This window comes from Oryctolagus cuniculus, chromosome 5 (genome assembly GCF_964237555.1).
Source record: "Oryctolagus cuniculus chromosome 5, mOryCun1.1, whole genome shotgun sequence".
Lineage (NCBI taxonomy): Eukaryota > Metazoa > Chordata > Mammalia > Lagomorpha > Leporidae > Oryctolagus > Oryctolagus cuniculus.
Window position 1 is genome coordinate 33,968,194 of NC_091436.1, and position 25,981 is coordinate 33,994,174.

At 47.6% G+C, this 25,981-nt stretch overlaps 1 protein-coding gene across 1 annotated transcript in view; it reads left to right on the forward strand.

Moving 5' to 3' along the window:
- Positions 1 to 1,228: 1,228 nt before the first annotated feature.
- Positions 1,229 to 25,981, forward strand: part of ALDH8A1 (aldehyde dehydrogenase 8 family member A1) — a 29,595-nt gene continuing 4,842 nt past the window's right edge. Inside the window, exons 1-6 of the mRNA XM_002714833.5 lie at positions 1,229 to 1,442; positions 5,828 to 5,975; positions 6,844 to 6,999; positions 9,845 to 9,994; positions 14,630 to 14,886; positions 19,287 to 19,448. Of these exons, the coding sequence (XP_002714879.1) occupies positions 1,305 to 1,442; positions 5,828 to 5,975; positions 6,844 to 6,999; positions 9,845 to 9,994; positions 14,630 to 14,886; positions 19,287 to 19,448 (1,011 nt within the window). The 5' untranslated portion in view covers positions 1,229 to 1,304. The remainder of the gene's footprint in view (positions 1,443 to 5,827; positions 5,976 to 6,843; positions 7,000 to 9,844; positions 9,995 to 14,629; positions 14,887 to 19,286; positions 19,449 to 25,981) is intronic.

Consider the following 25,981-nt stretch of genomic DNA (forward strand, 5'->3'; position numbering starts at 1 on the left):
GATGGCACCCCTGGCTGCATCTGCACAGAAGGCCTGGTTCCCTGAGGCCCTTTCATGAGGGCACGGACTGCATCCATGCAGCAGGACCCTCATGGCCCCTCATAGTTCACCTCCTAAATCCCCTGCTTCTTGATACCACGAGTGCATTGGGTGTTACATTTCAACACGAGTTGTGTAGGAACATAAGGAGCAAACAATAGCACCCTGTTTGGAAAAGAAAGGTTTCCCGGCTCCTGTGGCCCCGCCAGGCTCAATGAAGAAGTGGATTTATCATAAAGAGATAGATTCAGACACTGTTGAGTAGATTCCAGTGTTTTGGTGTAGAAAGTTAAGCCTGTGCCTGCACTGTTCACATCCTACAGGGGTGCCTATTCAAGACCTGGTCCAGACCCTGCTGCTCTACTTTCGATGCAGCTCTTGGCTAATGCACCTGGGAAAGCAGTAGAAGATGGCCCAAGTCCTCGTGCCCCTGCAGCCTCGTGGGAGACCCTGAAGAAGCTCCTGGCTCCTGGCTTTGCACCAGCCCAGCTCTGGCTTTTGAGGCCATTTGGGAAGTGAACCGGCGGGTGGAAGACCTCTCTCTCTGACTCTCCTTCTCTCTGCCTGTAACTGTAACTCTCAAATAAATAAGTAAATCTTAAAACACACACACACACAATTAGGGGGAGACGTAGTCCTAATGTTCTATAGCACAATAGGGCAGCTGTAGTAATTAATTATACATTTCAAAATAATTGGAAAAGATTTTGACAATTCTCATCACAAAGAAATGATAATATTTGAGATAGAAATGCAAATTACCCTGATTTGATCATTATATGATATATACATGTGTTGAATTATAATACTTTATCCAACAAGTAAGTGCACGTGTTGTATAGCAATTAAAGTATAAAAATTAAAGAGGGAAGCAATGATATTTGCTTCATATAAGATTGTTTTGTGGAGCAAATGAGTAAACTAATGAAAAGGACTTGCCTCAAGGCCTGGTATTTGATCAGTATTTGAGCAATAAAATCATGCACACAGAAGCCTTTTGAAGAGTCTAAGGGGCTGTGTGCTATAAGTGGGTGTCAGTTCAGCACCTTATTGCTTATTTTCCATAAAGTCTTGGAAGCCTGACGCATATTTGAGGGCTCCCTTGGTTCTGAGTTTGGAGACTGGGAAACTGAGAGTGGCAGGTCTCCTCCCACTTCCACTGAGTGACAAACAAGGATATAAAGACCAGAAGAGAGGAGAGGAACTCAGAAGTGGGGGCAGCTGGGTGACTGAGGGGAAAGGGGAAGGCAGAGTTTTTCCTTACGATGGCTGCGACAGAGGCACCTTTGGTACTGGAAAACTTCATAGGCGGAACATTTGTACCTTGCAAGTCTTACATAGATTCTTATGACCCATCGACTGGAGAGGTGTATTGCAAAGTACCCAACAGTGGCAAAGAAGAGGTGAGTATATTCCCTCAGAGGCAACCGAATTTAATATTTAAGACACTGGAATATTGTGGGGAAACTAATTTCTGAAGGCAAAGGGAGGTGGAGGAAGGTCCAGAATTGTTAAACATCAACAGAAGGAAGATTGTGGTTCTACGAAAGTTCGTCGTGTAACCGGGTATAGGTGGTAGACCAAATGTTGGGCTATTCTGCCCGAAAGAAAGTTGATTTTCTAACCAGCCTAACACAAGTCTGGATATGTAGTTTTCTTTCTTTTTTTTTTTTTTGGGGGGGGGGCGGGGGCAATCCTGACATTCCCTGATAGAAGTAACACAGTTCTCTAAAAAGAAAACAGACTAAAAACCCCTAGGGCTTAGTTGTAGATTGTTCTCTAATGATTCCTCATGTTTTCAAAATATCTAGTAAAATAAAATCAGTCATTTGAGTGACAAAACTCAAAATCAAATTCCCATAGGTTTTGGGATTTATATTTAACAGCATATTTTTCTTACTCAAAGTGCTTAATGGTAATGGAGAATTAATTTTATTTGGGGAATTTTGTCAAATACTTGAAATAGTTTTGATTAGTTCTCCTTTGTTGCGCAGAGCATGCAAATATAACAGGGACAGTCAGCACAGCTGATGTAGGTATTGTCATCTAATGTCTACTGGGTTCAATTTAGTCTTTTTAAGGCACAAAAAAAAATTATTTAAAATGTAATTGTAGCCATCATATGTAAATATATATTATAAGCAAAGTTTCCATAAGAATAGTTTTTTTCTGGATGGTTAATATTTCAGGCCTGTCTTGCATTAAAAAAAAAAACCTTTAGACTTTGGGTTAAAGTTTGCAAACATTGCTTAATTCATTGGTTAAACTGTAAACCTGCATATTTGTTTGCTTCACATGACCTAAAATGTGGAAAATCCAGCTTTGCATATTTCATTTCTCCATACCCCAGAATGTCTTCCAAAGTGAGGTAAGAAATGATGAATCTGGCAGATTCCAGAGAAATCTTGTCTGCACCCACAGCATCATGCCTTTGCAGGTTACAGGATGAGTTCGGATGCACCTGCTAACGCAGTCAGAGGTGCTGCCCACTGCCCGCAATCCAACTCGCTGAGAGCCTATCGTGTCCCATTAATTAGTTCCAGTTTTGATCACCAAACCACATGGCCAACTGTCCAAAAAGTCACTTGCGAAGAAATGGCTGCTGGTGCTAACAGGAACTGCCACTTACTCCGCGCTGGTGAGGCGCTTCACATTCAGCTCACTGAGCCTTCAACAGGGCTTATCCTGAGTTTCAGCTATAGCAACCTAGAAATTAGACTTTGTCACCATGCTGACTTTACAGAGGACGGTGTGCTAAGTCTTTCATCTCTGATGCCCGGATCGACGGGCATGCATGCACACAGGTGTGTGTGTGTGTGTGTGTGTGTGTTTTGGCACATTTGCATTACAGCATTGCAATCATAAGCACAACTTCGAGTCAGCCTGCCTGGCTTCAAAGCCCAGCTTTCACAGCTTGGTGTCTGTGACCTTGAGTTAGAGCTGAAGCTCTTTGTGTCTCAGTCTCCTCATCTATAAAATGGGGGTGATAATTCTAACACCTAATTCACAGTGCTCTGGGGATGAAACAGACTAACACATGTGAGGCCTCTGGTGCCTGGCATATAATAAATGCTTAGAGAATATTAGCTTATACTAGTATTATTGTATATAGTAGATTTATATATATATGTGTGTGTGTGTATATATATATATGTATATATATATACACTCTATACAGACCAAGACACATAACCGAAAACAACTTAGGGGAGGTGAATGGACTTGAATTTCCCAAGTAGCACAAGGGTCCTACACATACGTTGACGGTGGTAGGAATGAACGCTCCTCTTGCTGGCTGCAGGGGGCTCCCCATGGCTGCAGCTCACAGTGGGATCACCAAAGCCCCCATCTCTTCCCACACCCTGGCTGTGAAGCCGAGTTTCTGGTTTGCAGGTGAAGCCACTGTGTCTCCAGGAATTTCTAATTAAGATGAGCGTCATCTTATACCTTACTTCAGCTCGGCTGAACGTGGCTTTGGTCCATGAGGAGGAAAACAAGGAGCTGTGTGGGTCTGGCCTCGCGTGAGAGGGCCAGCAGGGGCTCAGGGGCTGGGTGCTGTCAGAGCAGGCGACTGGAGAAGGCTGCAGGAGGCTGCCCCAGGGCGTGTGGAAAAGCAGCGCACCTGAGCCTGGCCCAGCGGTGCAAGAGAGATGCGAGTGACTGTCTACTCTGGGCGCACGTGGCAGACTTGGGAGGGATGAGCCACCTCTGGGAAACCATTGCTTAGCCACCGCCAGAGAGAGGAGAAAGCCGACGCTGGGAAAATTCACTGTGCCTGCGTCACATCTGGGCAGTGAGTTGGCCCTGCCCATGGCTCTCCAGGTATTGAGTATTGTTGCCTGTTGCAAGCAGCTCCAAAACTAGGCCCCCAGGATTTGTGCTCAGCCGCCACCGACCCCTCTTCCCCCTCTTCTCCCAGAGGCCTCTTTGATTGGGTGGAGCTCGGCAGGGGCCAAGGAGGTGGTTCTGTCATAACAGGTGAACCTCTCCTCTCAAGGGCCAAGAGCTCTGGGTTTGAATCCTGATTCTGACGCTGATTATCTGCGTGACTCAGGAGAGTGACTTAAGTTTCTTGGGCCCCAGTTGCACTATCTGTAAAATGAGCATAGCCAACGGCTGTTAACAATAATTGAATGGAAAAATAACCATTGCAGCCACATACATCTTAATTACAAATCATTAAAACTACAGTAGTTTAGCATTCATTTTTTTTTTAACAGGCAGAGTTAGTGAGAGAGAGAGACAGAAAGAAAGGTCTTTCTTTTCCATTGGTTCACCCCCAAATGGCCGCTATGGCCGGCGCACTGCGCCTATCCGAAGCCAGGAGCCAGGTGCTTCCTCCTGGTCTCCCAAGCGGGTGCAGGGCCCAAGGACTTGGGACATCCTTCACTGCCCTCCCGGGCCACAGCAGAGAGCTGGACTGGAAGAGGAGCAACTGGGACAGAATCCGGCGCCCCAACCAGGACTAGAACCTGGGGTGCTGGCGCTGCAGGTGGAGGATTAGCCTAGTGAGCTGCGGTGCTGGTCTAGTTTAGCATTCTTAACCATTGGTTTGAAAAAGGTATAAGACAAAGTTTTGCAAAACTGTATTTGCAGTAATACTGAAACACACATGCATTTCTTTCTTCTTTCTTTTTGTTTGCATTTTAAAGTTTAGCTCCCACATATTAGGGAGAACATGCGAGATTTGTCTTATTGGATCCAGCTGATTGTCTATATTCCCACTAGAGTCTTTTGCTTTTTACTTTTTAAACTTCTTATTTGGTGAAGTATTGAGAAATTTTAAAATTAAGCAATTTTATAATGTTATCTCAAAAACTGAAAAGGGAGAAAGAGTGGGAGGGAAGGGAAAGGGAGGGAGAAAGAGATAAAATCATTAAGTTCTTAGAATTCTATCTACAAATCACATTGAATCTGTTAAAAACTAATTAAAAATTAAAATTAAAAAATATATCATCATTATGTGGAAAAAGATAACACAGTAACACTCTCAATACAGAATTTTAAAAGGTATGAAATTAAATAAGATATTTTGCATTTTCTCTTATATATAAAAATTAGATGATAAATATTGAATCAGATTTGTCATCCAAATGGGTAAATGTCCTCTCTCCTACAATATTCAAAAATGACTGTCTGGAAGTAGTGAAAATGCATAGCCATTAAGATCCAAACAGTTGTTTTTCTGTTTGTCTGACTGCCACGTTCTAGGTACCTTTGCTGAAACAGAGTGCTTCTCTGTGTTGTTGTGTATTAGCTTTTTGTTAATTGAACAAAATAGCCAAGGCAGGCTACTGTATAAAGGAGAGAGGCTTACTCTGGCTCATGCTTCTGGATGTGCAGAGATGAGGGCCCCCATCGGGCCATGGCCTGTCTGCCAGGGTCCTGAGGCGGGGCAGGCAGCACAGGGTGGGAGACAGGAGCTCCTGGGGCTGTGTGGCTTCTCTGAATGCTGGGCTCCACCCTCTCGACCTAATCTGCTCTAACCACTTCTCTACAAAGCCCCCCCCCCCCCATTCCTCTCCCCCTCTTAATAGCATGCACATAACCTCAGGGCTACGCACTCCTGCCCTAGCCCGGGGAGGGCCCGTGCCCTGCAAACCGCAGCACCCTCTTTGGCCATGGGCGTACACATCTGTGTCTTCTACTGTGTGGGGATCTCAGCTCGGGGCCATGCTGAAAAACTGCAATCAGGCAGAAAAAATCTTCAGGTGTGTAGGGACCTGTGGCTTCCGGATTCCTCCGGCCCTTCAAGAAGCAGCAGCACTCCCTCTCTTTGCTCCTCTAGATCGAGGCCGCCGTGGAGGCTGCGAGAGGGGCCTTTCCTGGCTGGTCCTCCCGGAGTCCACAGGAGCGCGCTAGGGTGCTGAACCAGGTGGCGGATTTGCTGGAGCAGTCCCTGGAGGAGCTGGCGCGGGCGGAATCCAGAGACCAAGGTGAGAGCCCTGTGCGCGCGATCTTTCTCTAGCAGAGCCGGGCTTGGTGCAGGTGCCTTCTCAGGCGACGCTTACAAAAGCTGTGACACAGCACGCAGCTGCCGGCCCTACCCGGCCTCCTTCCACTCGATCAGGTGCGCTCTCGCCTCTTCAGCGCCCTGGATGGGACGCAGGACCCCTCAGCCCGTGCCCTGAGCTCAGCTCATTTCAGTCTCCTCCTGGGAGCTGGGACGCGCGTGGCAGCTGAGGGGCGAGCAGGAGGAGCGCAGCTGTGTGCCTGGAGGACACGCAGTACACACCACGTGTCTGTAAAGTGGTGTGTGTGTGTGTGTGTGTGAGAGAGAGAGAGAGAGAGAGAGAGAGAGAGAGAGATGGGCAAATCCAGCCAGTATTTCCCCCCTCTGTCGCATGCCCGAAGCCTGGTGACTGTGTCGGTGACGCGGTAGCATCGGCAAATTCGTGGTGAATTCTATGAAGCGCTCACTCCACCAAGCGAAGATTATTGTCCTTAGGTTGGAACCCCGGCCGCCTTTTTTAGAAAGATTTATTGGTCTGAAAGCGGAGTGGACAGGAGGTGGAGACAGAGAGCTCTCTCATCTGCTAGTTTACTTCCCAGATGGCCGCAGCGGCCCGAGCTAGGCCAGGCGGAAGCCAGGGGATTCCTATAACTTCATAGACAATACTATCTATTCTTGTAAATGTCATTATATTTTATATGAGTTTATATAAATGTATGTTATTATATGTTATACATGATCAGTGTGTGTGTGTGATGCAGGCTGGCCCGGGCTACGCTGGGGTACGTGTGGCAGAAAGCAGGTGGACGGAGGTGAAATACACCCACAATAATGGGGCCGCCTTCTTCCAGGGAAAACCGTCACCTTGGCTAGAACCATGGACATTCCAAGGTCGGTGCAGAACTTCCGGTTCTTCGCCTCCTCCAGCCTGCACCACACGGCCGAGTGCACGCACATGGACCACGTGGACTGCCTGCACTACACCGTGCGCACCCCGGTGGGCATCGGTAGGTGCAGATAGACGGAGATTCTACGGAATGGAGCTCCGGGAGCAGACGCAGGACACGGAAGGAGCCGAGTTTTTCTGCTTTAACTGAGGCTTTGTCAGCCTCAAATGCCTGTTTGTCTTCTTTGGGTCACATTCCCTATTTACTCCTAGAGCATGATCTTGGAAGATCATGCGCAGAGTACATTCATTCCAGGACGTTTTTCCTACTTTGAGAGTGCTTCAAAAATTTCATGGAAAAATGGTATTACCACATAAGCTTATTTTGAGTCAAAAAGTGCTGACATCCATGCATTGTTTTTTTCATAGTATACATTTTCCATGAACTTTTTGAAGACCCCTTGAATTCATGGGTTTCAAATTTTGGGACATATTGAATGTATCTGTTAATTCCATTTTCTACACACATTTTGAAGCACTCTTATATAATTAAAAAATAATCTATTTCCAGAGAGTGTAGTGGTTGTTTCTATGTGCTTATCTGAAAAGATGGAATAAAAGTTCAATCATAGTTATATATACATTGATATGAATTAAATAAATTAGTAAGTGTAGGGCCTTAAAGTAATGCCAGGCACATGGTAAATATGGCTCGACAGAATGATTCACTTCCCTTAGTCATTTGTCTCTTTGGGGAAACTGATAAATATATATGCAATGACTAGAACTGTCCACTTGATGTCACTGTTTGCCCTGATAAGAAACAATCAGCCTGCTCTTGCTTGTTACTTCTTGTGAATGTTAAGTTAAAAGGGAGGAAAATGAGACATTTTATTGCATGGATTCTTTGAGCTCTTCGGAAATCATATTTTCAAGAACATTAGAGAAACCTCTAACTTCTGTCTGAAAAAGTATGCTGATTTGTTATGCTACAAAAATCCTCTAATCTCCCCTGAAGAACAGTTTTTTTCAATGGGAAATTAGTAATCTAAATTATATACTTATTTTCATAGCACAGGCTTGAGGGCAGAGTATCAAATGAGCCAAATCCATTTCCTTGTTCATAAGGTAGATTTTATATTTGTGTGTTTTATGATTGGAAACCCGGGCAGTTTCAGACGATTGCAGGGAGTCACACTCTAGATGCTGGTAACCCTGACAGGTGGGAGTCGACAGAGGATTGCTACTTGAAAATCTTCTGGGGCTGGGCATTGTGATGCAGTGGGCTGAGCCACCCTTGGGGCACTCGCATCCCTTATCTGAGTGCCTGGGAGAGAGTCCCACCTCTGCTTCTGCTCCAGCCTCCTGCTAATGCACCCACATTAATCTTCTAAAAAAAATGTTTACTGGGACAGGCATTGTGGCACAGTGGGTTAAGCCACCATGTGGGATGCCCACATCCTGTGTTAGAGTGCCTGGGATTGAATCCCACCTCTGCCTTCCAGTCCGGCTTCCTGCTCGCTAATGCACCCTAGCAGGCTGCGGGTGATGGCTCAAGTACTTGGGCCCCTGCCACCCACAGGAGACATGTGGATGGAGTTCCAGGTTTCTGGTTTTGGTCTGACCAGAAATCTGGGGAGTGAATCAGTGGGTGGAAGATCTCTTTCTCTCTCCTCTCTCTCTGTTACTCTGCCTTTCAAAGAAATAAAAGTAAATTTAAACATCTTTGAAGAAAATCTTCTGAGTAGTCTAGGTGGACAGCACAGTGTGGACATCAGAACTCTCTGGCCTTGTGGAGAGGAGAGCCCTACCAGGAACGTGCAGAACATTTGTGCTCCCATTTTACGACTTATCCTGTATAGCTAGGAATTTTATGTCCCAATTCACAAAAGATTAGAAACAGGTGGAGAAACTTGATAGAAGAAATAGCAGCTGGACAGCGTAATAAGGTGGAGGGATACATCTTTCATTAGTTTATTATTTTTAAAGATTTAATTATTTATTTGAAAGGCAAAGTCAGAGAGAGAGAGGGAGAGAGAGAGAATATTCCATCCACTGGTTCACTCCCCAAATAGCTGCAAAGGCCAGGGCTGGGCCAGACTGAAGCCAAGAGCCAGGGGCCTCATCTGGATCTCCCACATGAGTGCAGGAGTCCAAGGATTTGGGCCATCTGCTGCTGCTTTCCTAGGCCATTAGCAGGGAGCTGGATGGGAAGTAGAGCATCCGGGACTCGAAGAGGCACCTGAATGGGATGCCAGTGCCTCAGGCGGTGGCTTAACCTGTTATGTTGTGATGTTGGCCCCGATACATTTTTTATTTTACTTTATTTTTTGATATGCTTTTTAAACAGCAAAATTCAGCTAATGAATCTCAAAATGTATCACATCCTGGAACGGAATAGTGAGGGACCTTTTAGTCCTGGACCTTACGTTGTGCTGTTCATGGTTATAATTGTAAGCCATCTAAAAATGAGTGAATTGTGTTGATATTACTGTGCTTTAAAAAGTACAGTTGTGCAAATATGTTTTTAAAGATTTCTGTTTATTGCAAAGAGAAAGAAAGATAGGGGTTAGGTTGGAGGAGAAAGGAATCTCCTATCTGCTGGCTCACCCCCTCAAATGCCCACAAAGGCCAGGGACGGTCCATGCTGAAGCCAGAAGCTAGACACGCAATCTGGGTGGGAAGGACCCAAGAAATCAGGCTTTGCTGACTCCCAGGGTGGGCATTAGCAGAAAGCTAGAATTAGAAGCAAAGCTAGGATTTGAACCGGGGCATTCTGACATGGGATGAAGGCAACCCAATGCTGAATTAACCGCTGAACCCAGTACCCACTCCATTTATAATGTTTTTTAGAAGTTACCTACAAATGCAACTTGAAAAGGTACTGCATTAATAGCCCCTTGGGCCTGTCTGCCTCCGAGGGGCGTGGCTTCCTGGACAACGCTTCTTCTGTTCTCAACCCTCAGCTGGTCTCATCAGTCCTTGGAATTTGCCTCTCTACCTGCTGACTTGGAAGATAGCCCCGGCCATTGCTGCCGGGAACACGGTGATAGCCAAGCCCAGCGAGCTGACATCCGTGACTGCCTGGATGCTGTGCAGACTTCTGAACAAAGCAGGTAACGGCGGGTGTGGGGTGAGGGGGACACAGGGTTTTAGCAGAGTTGCATCAAATAGAAACCTTCTGTACAGTAGTGAAGCGGCTTCCAGGGGCATTGCTGGGTGTGGACGCCTTGATCCTTTTTTTTTTTTTTTTTTTTTTTTTTTTTAAGATTTATTTATTTATGCTGGCGCCGCGGCTAAATAGGCTAATCCTCCGCCTGTGGCACCGGCACACCGAGTTCTAGTCCCGGTTGGGGCGCCGGATTCTGTCCTGGTTGCCCCTCTTCCAGGTCAGCTCTCTGCTGTGGCCAGGGAGTGCAGTGGAGGATGGCCCAAGTGCTTGGGCCCTGCACCTGCATGGGAGACCAGGAGAAGCACCTGGCTCCTGGCTTCGGATCAGCGCGGTGCGCCAGCCGCGGCGGCCATTGGAGGGTGAACCAACGGCAAAGGGAGACCTTTCTCTGTATCTATCTCTCTCACTGTCCACTCTGCCTGTCAAAAAAAAAAAAAAAAAGATTTATTTATTTATTTGAAAGCAGAGTTACACAGAGAGAGAAGGAGAAACACAGATTGAGAGAAAGTTGCGCTGATCCGAAGCCAGGAATCAGGAGCTTCTTCCAGGTCTCCCATGTGGGTACAGGGATCCCAAGGACTTGGACCATCATCTACTGATTTCCCAGGCCTTAGCAGAGAGCCGGATTGGAAGTGGAGCAGCCGGGTCTTGAACCAGCGCCCATATGGGAAGCTGGCACTGTAGGTAGCAGCCTTACCCGCCACACCACAGCGCCGGCCACTCCTTGATCCACTTTTAAGAAGTCTCCTTCACCCACAGTGTCCTCTCACTGCTTCCTCCCCTCAGTGCCAAGACAGAGCTACTGCAGGATTGTCCCGGACCCCTGGGGAGTTGACTGGCAGCCCCGTGAGAGCAGAGCTGTAGCATAGAAGTGTCTGGGTCATACCACAACATGTAGCCTGCCCCAGGTAGCATCTTCAATAGTCAAGCTCACCGGCTGTCTAAACCACAGGTTAATCTCAATGTAATAACAATATTGCCAGGTGCTCCTACGGTTTCTGTGGCTGTAGAATACCTAGGAGACACAGCCCATTTTTTTTTTTTAACTTTTATTTAATGAATATAAATTTCCAAAGTACAGCTTATGGATTACAAAGGCTTCCCCCCCATCACGTCCCTCCCACCCCCAACCCTCCCCTTTCCCACTCCCTCTCCCCTTCCATTCACATCAAGATTCATTTTCGATTCTCTTTATATACAGAAGATCAGTTTAGCATACATTAAGTAAAGATTTCAACTGTTTGCTTTCACACAGAAACATAAAGTGAAAAATAATCAATGATTTTTTAAATGATGATGAAATCAGATCAGACCTATTGTCATGTTTAATCCCAGTGAGAGTCAAGTTGGGAATTAATAATTTCTTTCTTTCTTTTTTTTTTTTTTTTACAGAAGATCAGTTTAGTATACATTAAGTAAAGATTTCAACAGTTTGCACCCCCATAGAAACACAAAGTGAAATATACTGTTTGAGTACTCGTTATAGCATTAAATCTCAATGTACAGCACATTAAGGACAGAGATCCTACATGAGGAGTAAGTGCACAGTGACTCCTGTTGTTGACTTTACAAATTGACACTCCTGTTTATGGCATTAGTAATCTCCCTATGCACCAGTCATGAGTTTCCAAGGCTATGGAAGCCTTTTGAGTTCTCTGACTCTTATCTTGCTTAGACAAGGTCATAGTCAAAGTGGAGGTTCTCTCCTCCCTTCAGAGAAAGGTACCTCCTTCTTTGAAGACCTGTTCTTTCCACTGGGAACTCACTCACAGAGATCTTTCATTTAGGTGGTTGTGTTTTTTTTTTTTTTTTTTTTTTTTTTTTTTTTTTTTTTTGCCAGAGTGTCTTGGCTTTCCATGCCTGAAATACTCTCATGGGCTTTTCAGCCAGATCGGAGTGCCTTTAGGGTTGATTCTGAGGCCAGAGTGCTGTTTAGGACATCTGCCATTCTATGAGTCTGCTGAGTATCTCGCTTCCCATGTTGGATCACTCTCCCCTTTATTTATTCTATCAGTTAGTGTTAGCAGGTACTAGACTTGTTTATGTGCTCCCTTTGACTCTTAGTCCTTTCATTATGATCAATTGTGAACTGAAATTGGTCACTTGGACTAGTGAGATGGCGTTGGTACATGCCACCTTGATGGGATTGAATTGGAGTCCCCTGGTATGTTTCTAACTCTACCATTTGGGGCAAGTCAGCTTGAGCATGTCCCAAATTGTACATCTCTTCCCTCTCTTGTTCCCACTCTTATGTTTAACAGGGATCACATTTCAGTTAATTTTCAACACTTAAGAATAACTGTGTATTAATTACAGAATTAAACCAGTCATATTAAGTAGAACAAACAAAAAAATACTAAGAGGGATAATGTATTAAGTTGTTCATTAACAGTCAGGGCTGTGCTGATCAAGTCACCGTTTCTCATAGTGTCCATTTCACTTCAACAGGACACAACCCATTTTTTTTTTAAGACTCTTGAATGAGGCAATCCCTCAGTTGTCCCAGATTTGGGAAAGCTGATCGAATATGGCCTCCTACCAGCACATCAAGGATTTCGTGTTGGCTTCCGGTCCTCTTTCTGGTCGTAGTTTGATGGTTACCCCCCCCCCTCCGCCCCCCTGTGTACATTCCTGACTTTGCCCCGCCTGACCCCGTGGTGGTGTGCGGAGGTAGCAGGCAGGCAGCCCCAGCAGGTGACCTGTGGGAAGGCCCTTGCTTTAGGTCCCTCAGCTGACTGTTCCCTAGGCCAGGGTGGGGATGGTAGCTGCGAGCTGGGGGCGGACTGGCCGTCCTCTGTCTGTCAGCCTCTTCTGCACTTACTGCCTCTCAGTCCACAGGGAAGCTACTGCTGACCACTTCCATGTCCACATGGTGGGTGCTGGGAAGAGCCCATCTCCCCCTCTCTTTTCTGGGCACCTGTGGGGAGCAATCCGGACTAGACTAGGTTACTCGAATTAAGACTTATTCTATGCATCTGCTCTCCCACAATATGGCGCTGGGAGAGAAGTAAACAGCTTCCGCACAGCTGCCTCCAGTTCAACTAATAAACTGTAGGACTTGCTCCTGATTGGAGGAGAGCAGCGTACTCGGCGTGTGGGCAGCCGAGTTAGGATTGGCAGAGGAGGACTATAAAGGAGGAGAGAGACGGCATGCACCAGGAACATCTATGGGGAACATCTAAGGGAACCCGTGCAGCCCCCGAAAAAGCCGGCCGGCGGTGTGCCGCTCCCCTGCGGAAGTGGGGAATGTGGCCAGGGGGAACTGCCCTTCCACGGAGGTGGAAGGGATAGTAGCCAACCCGGGAAGAACCAGCAGCAAACCCGGGGAGGGCCGAGCAGACGAAAGAACAGCGCAGGGTCCTGTGTTGCTCCTCCACGAAGAGGGGGAGCGACAGGCACCTTTTCTTGAAGTAAAAACATGCACCCTAGGTAGGTCTCAGTGGGGCTTAGCCGGGAGCAGAGATACAATTCCAAAAGCTGACACATGGCACGATTTCTGGCCCCATTGCAATGCAAGCCTGGAGGAAGAGAGACAGAAATCAGCTGGCAAACCTAGTAGCCCTGTAGACACAACACGATTGTGCACATGAGTTTCTCTTTGGACACCACATACAGCTTCCCAAGTTTCCAATCCAGTTCTAGCAGGGATACCGTACACTGAGCATCAGTTCAAATTTTTCCTTTACTTAACAATTACTTCTTAGCCTGATGACTGTTTTTCAATCTTATTCTACCTCAGTGTACCCATGGGTGAAGAGATAGTGACAGTACTTCCTATCTGAGAGGGTGCTGTGAGGGCGAGAGAGGGGACAGGACTGCTGGCGATGGCTGGCCCACAGGACGCACCCAACGAACGTGAGCCTTTACCAGAGTTCTTTGGACCAAATTAGGCTGTGGCACCAGGGATACAATGGAGAACAGAAACCAGACACCATTGTGCCTTCGCTGGCATCCCTTCTCATTCTGGACGTGGACGAGTGCTTGCAGAAAGCACAAGCCAATACATCTGGGCGCAGGGCAGGAGGTTCTGGTGTTCAAAGAGCAGGGCTCCTGTTCTTGGTTGACGTTGGTCCTGGGAGGCCGGTTTTAGAGAGTAGTGGTTCTGCCCCTATCATGGGGCTCTGGACTTCCAACTCAAAACAGCCTCCCTGGGGAGCCTTCCCCCACTCCTGTGAGCCAAGTTAGTTCATCTCTTCTCTGTGCCTGTGCGGCATTTATGTATGTATTTCATCCCACGCTGTGACTCCTGGATACCACATCGGAGCAGGGCGCTGCTGCCCCTCTGGTCTTGCCCTGCGTTCTTGGCCCCCAAGGCCTTGTAGGTACTGTGGAATGAATTACCTAGGATGTACTCTTACCTGCCTTGCTCCAGAACAAAACACTCAGAGAAATTCCACTTGGCGGGGCCTATAGGCAGGGGGTGACTCTGTAGTCTTTGCTGTTAAACTAGAGACAGACATAAAAGTTCTGTCAAACCTCCCAAGAGCTTCCCCCACATACACCCGCAGCCGCTCCACGTCACCTGCAGTCCGCATTGCAGCGAGGAGAACTGCCGGCACTAATACTATTTCCTATGCAGGTGTTCCTCCAGGTGTGGTCAATATTGTGTTTGGAACAGGGCCCAGGGTAGGTGAGGCCCTGGTGGCCCACCCAGAGGTGCCCGTGATCTCCTTCACTGGGAGCCAGCCCACAGCTGAGCGCATCACCCAGCTGAGTGCTCCCCACTGCAAGAAGCTCTCCCTGGAGCTGGGGGGCAAGAATCCCGCTGTCATCTTTGAGGACGCCAACCTGGAGGAGTGCATTCCGGAAACCGTCAGGTCCAGCTTTGCCAACCAGGTATGTCCTCCGGGGCCCGCCCCCTCCCTGTGGCCCTGTCAGGCGGGATCCGTTTCATCACAGGGTGAAGCCCAGGAGTGACAAGGTCCATCCGGCCCCATTTCAGTTGCAGGAGGCTCGGTACCCCGCGTTGTTCTGTCGACTGCCCATCTGACCCCAGCGTCGACCAGTGATCTCGTGCACTCACGGTTTCTGTTGAGCAAGCTCCTCTGCTTGGGTTTCACACTTTTTTTTTAAAAAAAATTTATTTATTTATTTGGAGGTAGAGTTATAGACAGTGAGAGGGAGAGACACAGAGAGAAGAGTTCCATCAATGGTTCACTCCCCAGAAGGCCACAACAGCCAGAACTGTGCTGATTCAAAGCCAGGAGCCAGGAGCTTCTTCTGGGACTCCCACGTGGGTGCAGGGGCCCAAGCACTTGGGCCATCCTCCACTGCTTTCCCAGGCCACAGCAGAGAGCTGGGTCGGAATAGGAGCAGCTGGGACTAGAACCGGCGCCCATATGGGATGCAGGCACAGCAGGCGGAGGATTAACCTACTGTGCCATGGCGCTGGCCCTGGGTTTCACACCTCTCATCAGGTACCAGCCACAGGCAAAATGACTGATTTTGCTGCTCCATGCTTCTCTATTCCTTGATCCACAAAGTTGTCCTGTCCCTTCTTACCATCCCAATGTCTCCTTTGCAGTAAATTGTGTTCTCTCCTGAAAAGTATCTCCAGTGCATTCACACATGAGTTAGAAATATCCAAAATGGCCTAGAGCAGCTTTCTCTATGTGGAGTCTGTGATGAGCTTCAGGGAGTCTCCTGGCATTGTATAACAGATGTTTGTTGAGTGCCATAGTTTCAGCAGATCCTTCAAGGCCACAGCATCCAAAGGGTTAAGAACACTAGAGCAGATCAGCTAGACAGCAAATGCCTGCTTTTGTGCAGTATTTTTTGGCACTGATGCTTAGAAGGCTTTTCTCCAAAGGACATTTCATTTAAGCAGAGAATAAAGACTTAAGCCAAAGACTTAGAACTTCCATAGAAGGAAAGCAGAGGGGAATGAGATGGGGATCTGTACTGACCTAACTCAGGTCATATTGGCTCTCAGGTAGCCTTTTGAATCTCTATCTTAAACTGTTTTAAAAATGTGTAAAGTTTCATTTTATTTGAAAGGGAGTGTGAGAGTAAGAATGACAGCAAGAATGAAAGAGAGAGAGAGACAGAGAGAGAGGGAGGGAGAGAGGGAAAGAGAGAGCGAGCGCATCCATCTACTGGCTCACTCCCCAAATGCTTGCAACAGCCAGGGTTAGGCGAGGCTGAGACCGGGACACTGGAATCCACCTGGGGCTCCCGCGTGGGTGGCAGGGATAAAATTACTTGAGCTTTCACCTGCTGCATCCCAGGGTGCACATTACTGGGCAGCTGGCATCAGAAGTGGGAGAGCCAGGACTCACACTGGTCACTCCAACGTGGGGTGTGGGCATCCCAAGTGGCACCTGAACGGCTTCACCAAACACCCGCCTCTGAGCCTGTATTTCTTCATCAGTAAAATCATCTGAGCAGTAATGATGCCTCCCAACAGGATTTTTGTGAGTGTATGGAGAAAAATAGAACTTATAATGTTATTTTCGTAATTATACTTGTAATTATTTCTCTCCTATCATTCCTAGAGGAAGTGGTAGAAAGGGTTTCTGGGGGCAGGTGTTGTGGTACAGCAGGTTAAGCCATTGCTTGGGAATCAGCAGCCCATACTGGAGTGCCAACTGCCCTGCTTCCTATCCAACTCCCCGCTAATGTGCCTGGGAAGGCAACAAACTATGTCCCAAGTGCTTGGGCCTCTGCCAGCCATGTGGGAGACCTGGCTTTAGCCTGACTCAGCCCCAGCCGTTCTAGCCATTTGGAAGTGAACCAGCAGATGGAAGATATCTCATTCTCTCTGTCTCTCTCTGCCTTTCAAACAAATAAATAAATCTTTAAAGAAAAAAGAAAATATTTCTGGATCAATAGACAGGCAATTTTATGATATAGCTAATTCAATCATTAAAATAAGCACCAAGTGAGGCCGGCGCCGTGGCTCACTAGGCTAATCCTCCGCCTTGCGGCGCCGGCACACCGGGTTCTAGTCCCGGTCGGGGCGCCGGATTCTGTCCCAGTTGCCCCTCTTCCAGGCCAGCTCTCTGCTGTGGCCCGGGAGTGCAGTGGAGGATGGCCCAAGCGCTTGGGCCCTGCACCCCATGGGAGACCAGGATAAGTACCTGACTCCTGCCATCGGAACAGCGTGACGCACTGGCCGCGGCGGCCATTGGAGGGTGAACCAACGGCAAAGGAAGACCTTTCTCTCTGTCTCTCTCTCTCACTGTCCACTCTGCCTGTCAGAAAAAAAACAAAACAAAACAAAACAAAACAAAACAAAAAAAAACCACCAAGTGAACCATTTACCCAAGTGTTTTGATGGCTTAGAGAGATGCGAGGGACAAACTTTGTGACTGAGAAATGGAGGTGAGAGCGCGTGAGGTGAACTCTGTGTTCAGGCCAGGGATTGCTGACCTGGGGATCTGGGCTGTGGACTTCCCAGCCCCAGAATCAGGCTGGATTGAGTTTGCCCAGGGAGCCTTCCTCTGGGGTGGAGGAGACTGTGGGGGTGGTGTCTTTAAAATGTCAATGGGAAAAGGGACATGGACCAAATGAGTTGGCCAATTCAGGGCAATAAATAGGTTTGAGGTAAAATAAGTGCAGCAGCTGATTACGTAGTTGAGTGATGAGTTCCAAGCGGTGCAAACTGCTTTGCTTTTCTGAAGGATCTGTGCGTTCTTGGGGTGTACTCACCCAGAACCTCAGTCGCTCACCATACGGTGGAGAAGCTCATCCCCCACAGGAATAGGATGAGGGAAGCACCTGCACAGCTGGCACTCGCTGCGTGATGCTGTCCTTCTCGCCTTGCCTCCAAAGTCGTCTTTCCAGGGGTCTTGGTATCACCCATGCATTTTTGGCCCGAGTAATGGAAATTCAGTAAAACCCTCAAGTCATTTTATCATGTCTTCCTCCCCGACAAGGTACAGGGCACTTGTGCAAATGAAACCATCATGTGTTTGGACATTCACCAAGCCAGACATACCGCTGTTTAATGTGGACAGTGAGCCTTGGTCCGAAACCCAGCATAATTAGAAGCTTTCTGTTTTCTAGGATTGTCGTGTATATCGTGAAGGCCCAATACAGATGTGATGAGAAAGCCATTTAGCTATGGATTTACTTGTCCTACATGCACAAAGCTTTGAGATGTCAAGAACCATTGCTGGAGGCTACTACACGCCGTATTCAGTTGACTGAGAGGCTTGCTAAGGACCTCTCGTGTGAGCACCAGCATCTCGACTTCCTCCTCCCCTCCCCCCAGGAACCCAGGCTCTCCCTGGAGCTTATGTGTCCTTCCAGGGAATACAGTTACTATCTGCTCTGTGGCTTGGGCCAAAAATCTAGGGCTCATCCTTGTTCTTGCCCTAAACCCCACCTCTCACCCTCCCACCTTCCCGCCGATTCTGTCTTTAACACGTATCCCAAACACCGTCTCTTCTCCACTGCATCGGTGCCAGTCTCTTACACTTTGGGAGCTCCATGCTCCTGAGAGAATCTGTTTAATCTGACAGATCCCATAGTCTCTTTCCTCATTGCTGCCGCCCTGGTCCAAGCTACTGTCACTTATCTGGACTTCCAGAACATTCTCTTAACTCTCCACTCTGTTCCCACTCATTTTTTTCCTTTCTATTTTCCAGCTGCCAGAATGATCCTTTTAAAATGTAAATCCGATCGCATCCCCCTGCAGCTTAAAACCTTCTATTATCTTTTCATGATACAGAGAATAAATTGCAAGCGCCTCCAGAGCCCACAAAGCTTGTGATCTCGTGATGTCACCTTGCTTGCCTTCGACCTCCTCTCCTACGGGCTCCTGTCCTTGCCTTCACTGACATTCTCGGCCCCACCCACCTCCTTGTCTTTCCCGACATTCCCCATGCTTGTTCCCCCCCCACCACCACGCAGGTCCTCCATTCTTGCTGTGAGAATCTCCCCCTTCAGATCTTTGCCTGTCTAGCTCCTTCCCATCAATCAAGACTTCCTTCAATCATCTTCTCTTGGCAAGCAGCTTCCATGGCTCCCATTAATCAAGTAGCTGCCCTCCCACCAGTTGCTATTTTCATCCTGTGCTTGATTTTTCTTGTATTGCTTTGAAAACTATGTGGAGTTATATTATTTATTGAGCTTATTTACTTTTCTTGTCTTCCCTGCAAGACTGTGTGTCCCATATGACATAGCACTGTGTGCCATTGTTCCATCTCAGTGCCTGATACTCAGAATCCCACGGTGAGTGATCCATGAAATAGGGTGTGCTCAAGTCTTGTCATTGTCCTCATTCCTGGCAGGGTGAAGTCTGTCTCTGCACCAGCAGGATCTTTGTCCAGAAGAGCATCTACAGAGAATTTTTAAAGAGATTTGTAGAAGCTACCAGAAAGTGGAAAGTTGGCATTCCCTCTGATCCATCGGCCAGCATGGGAGCTCTGATAAGCAAAGCACATTTGGAGAAGGTAAGAAATCTTTGCCATGTAAGTTTCAGAAAAAGTTCTCATTCGAAGTGCAGCTCAGTGCAGGCACCACTCACATCAGGCTTCAAAATACTATTGATTCCTACCCTAGCTTTGAAAAGTGATGACCCTTGAGAACTTGTTTTTGGATGTGGGTCTGAACATTTGAGATATGAATATGCAAGTGTAGTTCATGTTCAAGTAGCATTCACGTGAAATTAGTAAACTTAACAAGAGGGTAAGAAGATACCACCAGTAGATTGGAGAAGACACATTTCAAAACATGGAGATCAGCTAATGAGGATGGTGTGGCTCAAAAATGGCAGAGAATTCCATAGGCAAGTTTGCCTTTCTGGTTTATAACAGATGGAAAAATGAGCACAAACAATGCAAATTGTGTGGGCGATAGCCAGTGAGGTGACCAGTGGTAGCCCATCTGATAGAAACCATTGGTGGTCTCTGAGTGATTTATGGAATTCCTATCTTTCGGGTCATTTTAATTCACCAGCAGATGTGACTCCCAAAATAAGTCATAGATTTTGCAATTAGAAGGACCTTGTTTTTAGCTGAGAGAACTGAGGCACACCAAAGAGAATGCTGTTATTTGAATGATTTGTGTCCCCCTCAACTCATGCAGGAGTTTAACCCCTAAATGCTTATGTTAATAGTATTAAGAGCTTGGAAACATAGTTCTACAGCTGTTTATAACTAGGACTTTGGAAAGTGATTAGATTGGGTCATTGGGAGTGGGGACTCCATGACCAAATCCTGGTGGCTTTATAAAGAGGGGGAGGGAGACTACACCTGTATCAGTCAGTTTTTCATCCCTATAGAAAAATACATAAGAAAAGGTACTTATGAGAGGAGGAGGATTATTTTGGCCCACAGGTCTGGAGGTTCACAGTGCAAGATTGAGTAGGCCCTGTTGGTTTGGCATCTGTTGAGATTGGTGGAAGGCAATGAGAGAAATGTGCAGAGGAAGGATCACACACATGGTAAACCAGGAAGGAGATAAGGAACAGCTGGGCTCACCTCAGGCTTTTATAGCTAATGCTTTTGCAAACACTGCCTTTTGATGGCATGTCCCCAGGGACATAAGGACTTCCCTCTGGGACAACTTCCTAGATACCATAATTCAGTTGAGTTTGTATTCTCTTTGTTTCACCAACTTATGACTTTGGAAATTCTCCATCTGTGTAAGTGTGGGAGCCATATCCTATTCAAACCATACCATTCTTCCCCGGCTCCCCTAAAGTCCCACCCTTTGCATATACAGCATACAATCAGTCCATTCTAACAGTTCCAGAGTCTTAACTCAGCCCAACATTAGTTCAAAAGTTTAAAGTCCAAAATCTCATCTGAGACCCAAGGCAAGTCTGTAAAAATCCAAGTCGCATTCTTCCAAGATACAGTGCTGAGACAACCATAGGGCTTACATTGCCATTCCAAAAAGGAGTGACAGATAAGTAGAAAGGATTCACTGGACTAAAGCAAAGCCAAACACTAGAAAGGCAAGCATTAAATTCCAAAGCTTCGCGTCTGGCAACCTGGGCACATTGTGGCAGGGGCAGCCCCTCCCATGCACTGCAGGAGGCGACAGCCCGTGCTTCAGTTCTCATCAAAGGTTGGGCTCTTGTCTCTGCATCCCCACCGGGCATTGCCACTGTAGGGACTCTGCAGCAGCTCTGGCCCCACATTTCTGCTTGGCATTGCCTTAGTGGAAGTTCTCTGAAGTGGCTCCAACCCTGAAGCAGCTTCCTGCCTTGGCCCTCTGCCCACGTGGCTGCACACAAATGTCTGGGCTTTCCTGGGCAGGTGCACATTGCTGGTCACTCTGCCTTCTTTGGGTCTCCACGTTGACTGCACTCCCACACCTTCACCGGGTATCATCCCATGAGGGTCTCAATGCAGGGGCTACAATCCTGCAAAAACCACTCTGCCTGGCTTCCCTGCTTTCCTTTGCAATCTCAGTGAAAGCCGCCATGACCCCATAACTCTTGGATTCTGCAGATGATGCTAACGTCAGCTACTAACAGAAGTTGCACCTGAGCCTGCTTAAACCAGGGCTGCAGTATCTTTTTTTTTTTTTTTTTAAGATTTATTTTATTTATTTGAAAGACAGAGTTACAGAGAGAGATGGATACAGAGAGAGAGGTCATCCATCTGCTGGTTCACTCCCCAGAGGGCCGCAATGGCTGGAGCTATGCCGATCGGAGCCAGGAGCCAGGAGCTTCCTCCGGGTCTCCCACACGAGTACAGGGGCCCAAGCACGTGGGCCATCTTCTGCTGCTATCCCAGGCCATAGCAGAGAGCTGGATCGGAAGAGGAGCAGCCAGGACTAGAACCAGTGCCCATTTTGAGATGCCTGCGCTCCAGGCCAGGGCTTTAACCCGCTGCACCACAGCGCCGGCCCCGCTGTAGTAGTCTTGGCGCACTTATCCAGCAAGCCCGAATTTGGAGCTGGTCCTGGGCAACAGGAGCTCTGGACTCTTTTCTGAAAGGATTCTTCCCTGGAAGATCTTTGAAACACATTTGTGCTTCTAAACCTCTGAGCCTGCGGTGGGAGGGGCTGAAATGCCTTCCTTGCCATGGTGCGACAGAAGCTCGGTTCCCGACACGGTAACCACCTCCATCTGTCCTGTTCCTGTCAGCATTCTGGCCTTCTGAGCCCTCACCAGAATTTCCCCTGACGTTCTGCTTGCTGCATTTTAGGCTTTTATCAGCCTGCTCCTCCAAACTCTCCCAAACTTCCAATCTCAAAGGTTCTTCCGCATCTTCAGGTATGGTTATGACGACAGCCTTTTTTTTTTTTTCTAGTATCAATTTTCTGTGTTTGTTAGTTTTTTTTTTTTTTTTTAAACAGGCAGAGTTAGACAGTGAGAGAGAGAGAGAGAGACAGAGAGAAAGGTCTTCCTTTTTCTGTTGGTTCACCCCCCAAGTGGCCACTAAGGCCGGTGCATTGCGGCCAGCACGCTGATCCAAAGCCAGGAGCCAGATGATTCTCCTGGTCTCCCATGCGGGTGCAGGGCCCAAGGACCTGGGCCATCCTCCACTGCCTTCCCCGAGCCACAGCAGAGAGCTGGACTGGAAGAGGGGCAACCGGGACAGAACTGGTGCCCCAACCGGGACTAGAACCCGGGGTGTCGGTGCCGCAGGCGGAGGATTAGCCTATTGAGCCGCGGCACCGGCCAGTTAGTTTTTTGTTGCCATAACCAAATACACAAAAGAAGTTACTTATGGAGGAAGGAGGTGTATTCTGAGTCATGGTTTTGGAGGTTCACAGTCCCAGATGTGGTGGGCCCCATTTGCTTGGTATCTGATGAGGCTGGCAGATGGCAATGGCAGAGGACATGCAGAGGGAAGATCACTTGTTAAGACAGAGAGCAGAGAGAGAACAGCTAGGCCTGGATCAAGCTTTTATAACCAAGTCTCTCACAAGAGCTACCTTCTGATGTCATACCTCCCATGATCTAAGGACCTCCCTCCAGCTCCAGGCCCACATCCTAGACATCATAATTGGATTGAATTTCCACCTTCTTGGAACCATCAACGTACAACTTTGGGATTAAACTGTCTGCCTGCTTTGGGACTCACATCTGATTGAAACTACAGCAACACAGAAAAGAGAAACAGGTGTACTCCACAGTGTGCTGCAGCCAAGGCAGCTCCTTGCCAAAGCCTGTAGGGTGCTCTTTGCACTTGGAATGTCCAGAACTATGAGTCAAAAGAAACCTCTCCTCTTGGTAAGCAGCCTGCCTTAGGTATTTTGTTGCAGTAAGGAAAGAATGACTGACGAAAGAAGACTGTCCTCATCAGTCGGCAAATGAGGAAAAAGAGCCTTTACTTGGGTTTGTAGGGATCTCTGATACTGCAGAACGCATTGGCAGATTTGTTACATTTAACTTTGAACTTCACAACATTGTGAAGCCTAGATGCAGGTAGATGGGAAGAATGCAGTGGCTTGATGGTTTGTTTTTATTTCTGCTATGTTCTTAGTGGACTAGAAAGCATGGTGCAGGGGGAAGAGGTGTTGAAGGCTTCAAGAGGGAGGGGAGGGCATGGATTATGTGGTAAGAAACCAGGAGAAAGGGTGGGGGAACGACAAAGCAATTAGCAAGGTAACTCCAAAGGCTCATTTGAGGTTATGGTTATTTGTATAGAAGCCAACTAGCATGGGCGTTTTCCTCCAGCCAAGTCTACCTACAAATCTGCAGGTGCTTAGGCAGCTGTGCCAGAATGTCCATGGGGGCCCACAGTTGTGGACGTTCTCCCCTTCACAGAATGAGGACTCACCGGGTGCAAAAGGCTCACGTTGTCTCTGCCCTCTGGCTGTTCCAGGGTCTGTAGGGTTTCTAGGGCCGCATGCCTGCCCATCCACATGTGAGGGTGACAGGTGGAAAACAGCTTCAGTTCTCTCCTGAGTGCTTCCTGGGAGGCAGGAAGGGGCAAAATGGAAGTTAGCACCAGTGAAACAATTCAAAATATTTGACTTTTCTCTATCAATGATTTGTGGTGGTGGTGGTGGTGGTGTGTGTGTGTGTGGAGAGAGAGAGAGAGAGAGAGAGAGAGAGAAAGAGAGAGAGATTGATGCCATACATAGACTCACATGGGTAGCCATGGTTTTTCTTATCTTACTCTAAGTATTTGTCTCTACCTAGCAGCATAATGAACCCAGGTCATTGACAGGTTCAGCAGGTTCCAATGCATTATAATTACCATGGGCTTTAATAAAGCATTTAAAAATATTGTCCTTGCTTGACCAACCACAGGAGTCTTCTTTTATTATTTATATTTTAAGCTTTAACATGTACGGAACTTACAACTGTTGAAAAATTAAATGTTCAGCATGGTAATGATTCACGAACAACACTAACACTAATGTCCTGGCATAGGTAGCACGCTGTACGTATTTAAGACATGCAGCACTGGATAGACCAAGACAGGACAGGGCACCCAAGCGGGAGTGACTTCAACCCTGGCAGGGCTGTGCTCCCACAGTGCCCTGGTAAGAAGGGTCCTGAGTCCCCGCCGACATTTCTGATTTAGCCACGTCACCCCTTAAGCCTCGCTCTCACATCAGGATTGTTTGTCACTGGCTGAGGTGCCTCATGTTATGTTTGGTCCCAAGGTCTTTAGAACGACCCAGGAAGCTGTCTATAGAGGTCTCACTTCCGTTGTGACCTTGCCCTCCCTGCGTTCTGGCCTCCCTTTTTGCTCAAAGATCCCAGGCACATTCCTGCTTCTTGGCCTTTGTTTGTTGTTCACGCTGCCTGGAGAGCGCTCCCTGCTGCTGCTTGCTCGGCCTGTCTTAGGTCAAATGTCACCTTCTGATGACACCTTCCCTGCCTGTCCTCCCCCCAAACCACACCCTTTAGAGCATCCTCTCCCTTTCTTTTTCTCCATGGTTCTTAATGCCATGTGGTGTACAATATATATTATCACCCCCTACTACCATCTTCTCTTGATGAGAAGCAAGCTCCAAGTTCAGTTTTATTCCTGCTGTATCCTTAGACCCTAGAAAAGCTGCTGGGATATAGTAGGCACCTATCTGTTGGGCAAATGACTGAATGGATTCCACACTGTGAGTCCTGGGTACAGAGCACCTGCCAACTTCAGGTACCTATTTCCTTGAATTCTTTTTGATCCTTGGCGTAAACTCCCCAGACCTTCCAGCTCAGTTCTGGGAAGCTCTGCTGTCCCACCTTTAGGGAGAGAAGCAGCCCGATGAGTGCAAACGTGACCTTTTCAGACATGACTTCTTCAGGTCCCCGTGTCACACTGTCGATGGAGGCGGGAGGGCAAACCCTCTGCAGCGGTCACCTCTTCCCAGAAAGCCCTGGGGCTGCGTGCCAAGGGAGGTCTGGCTGCTCATGCTGCGCTCCAGTCCTCTCATACCTGGGTACTGGGTATCGGTCTTGTCCAAACCAAATTAGCCCGCAGAGACTGGGCTTTGTGTCCGACCCACTTTCTGTGTGATTGTCACAGTAGAGAGTGATGCAGTTGTCACAGAATTCAGTGAGAATGTGAAGAAGGTGTTTGGGAATGACCAAGGGCCAGAGACAGAGATGTCCAGCATGCTGCAAAGGCAGGTGTGGCTTCTGGGCGCCCAGTGACTCTACAAGATGTGCGGGAACTTTATGGGATTCTGTCCTCATGCAAAATTGCAAAGGATGCTTTTGCTTTTTCAGAGGTACTTTTTCTTTTTTATATAGATTTATTTATTTGAAATGCAAAGTTCTAGAGAGAAAGCAAGGGATGAGGATAGAGAGAGAAATAGAGAGAGGGAGAGAGAGGGAGAGAGGGAGAGAGGGAGAGAGGGAGAGAGACAGAAAGGGAGAGAGGGAGAGAGAGAGAGATCTTCCATCCACTGGTTTACTCCCCCAAATAATGGCAACAGCCAGGGCTGGGCAGGCTGAAACCAGGAGCCAGGAGTTCCATGTAGGTCTCTCAGTTGCGTGACAGGGGCCCAAGTACCGGGCCTATCTTCGCTGCCTTTTCTGGTGTGTTAACAAAGACTGGATCAGAAGCAGAGCAGC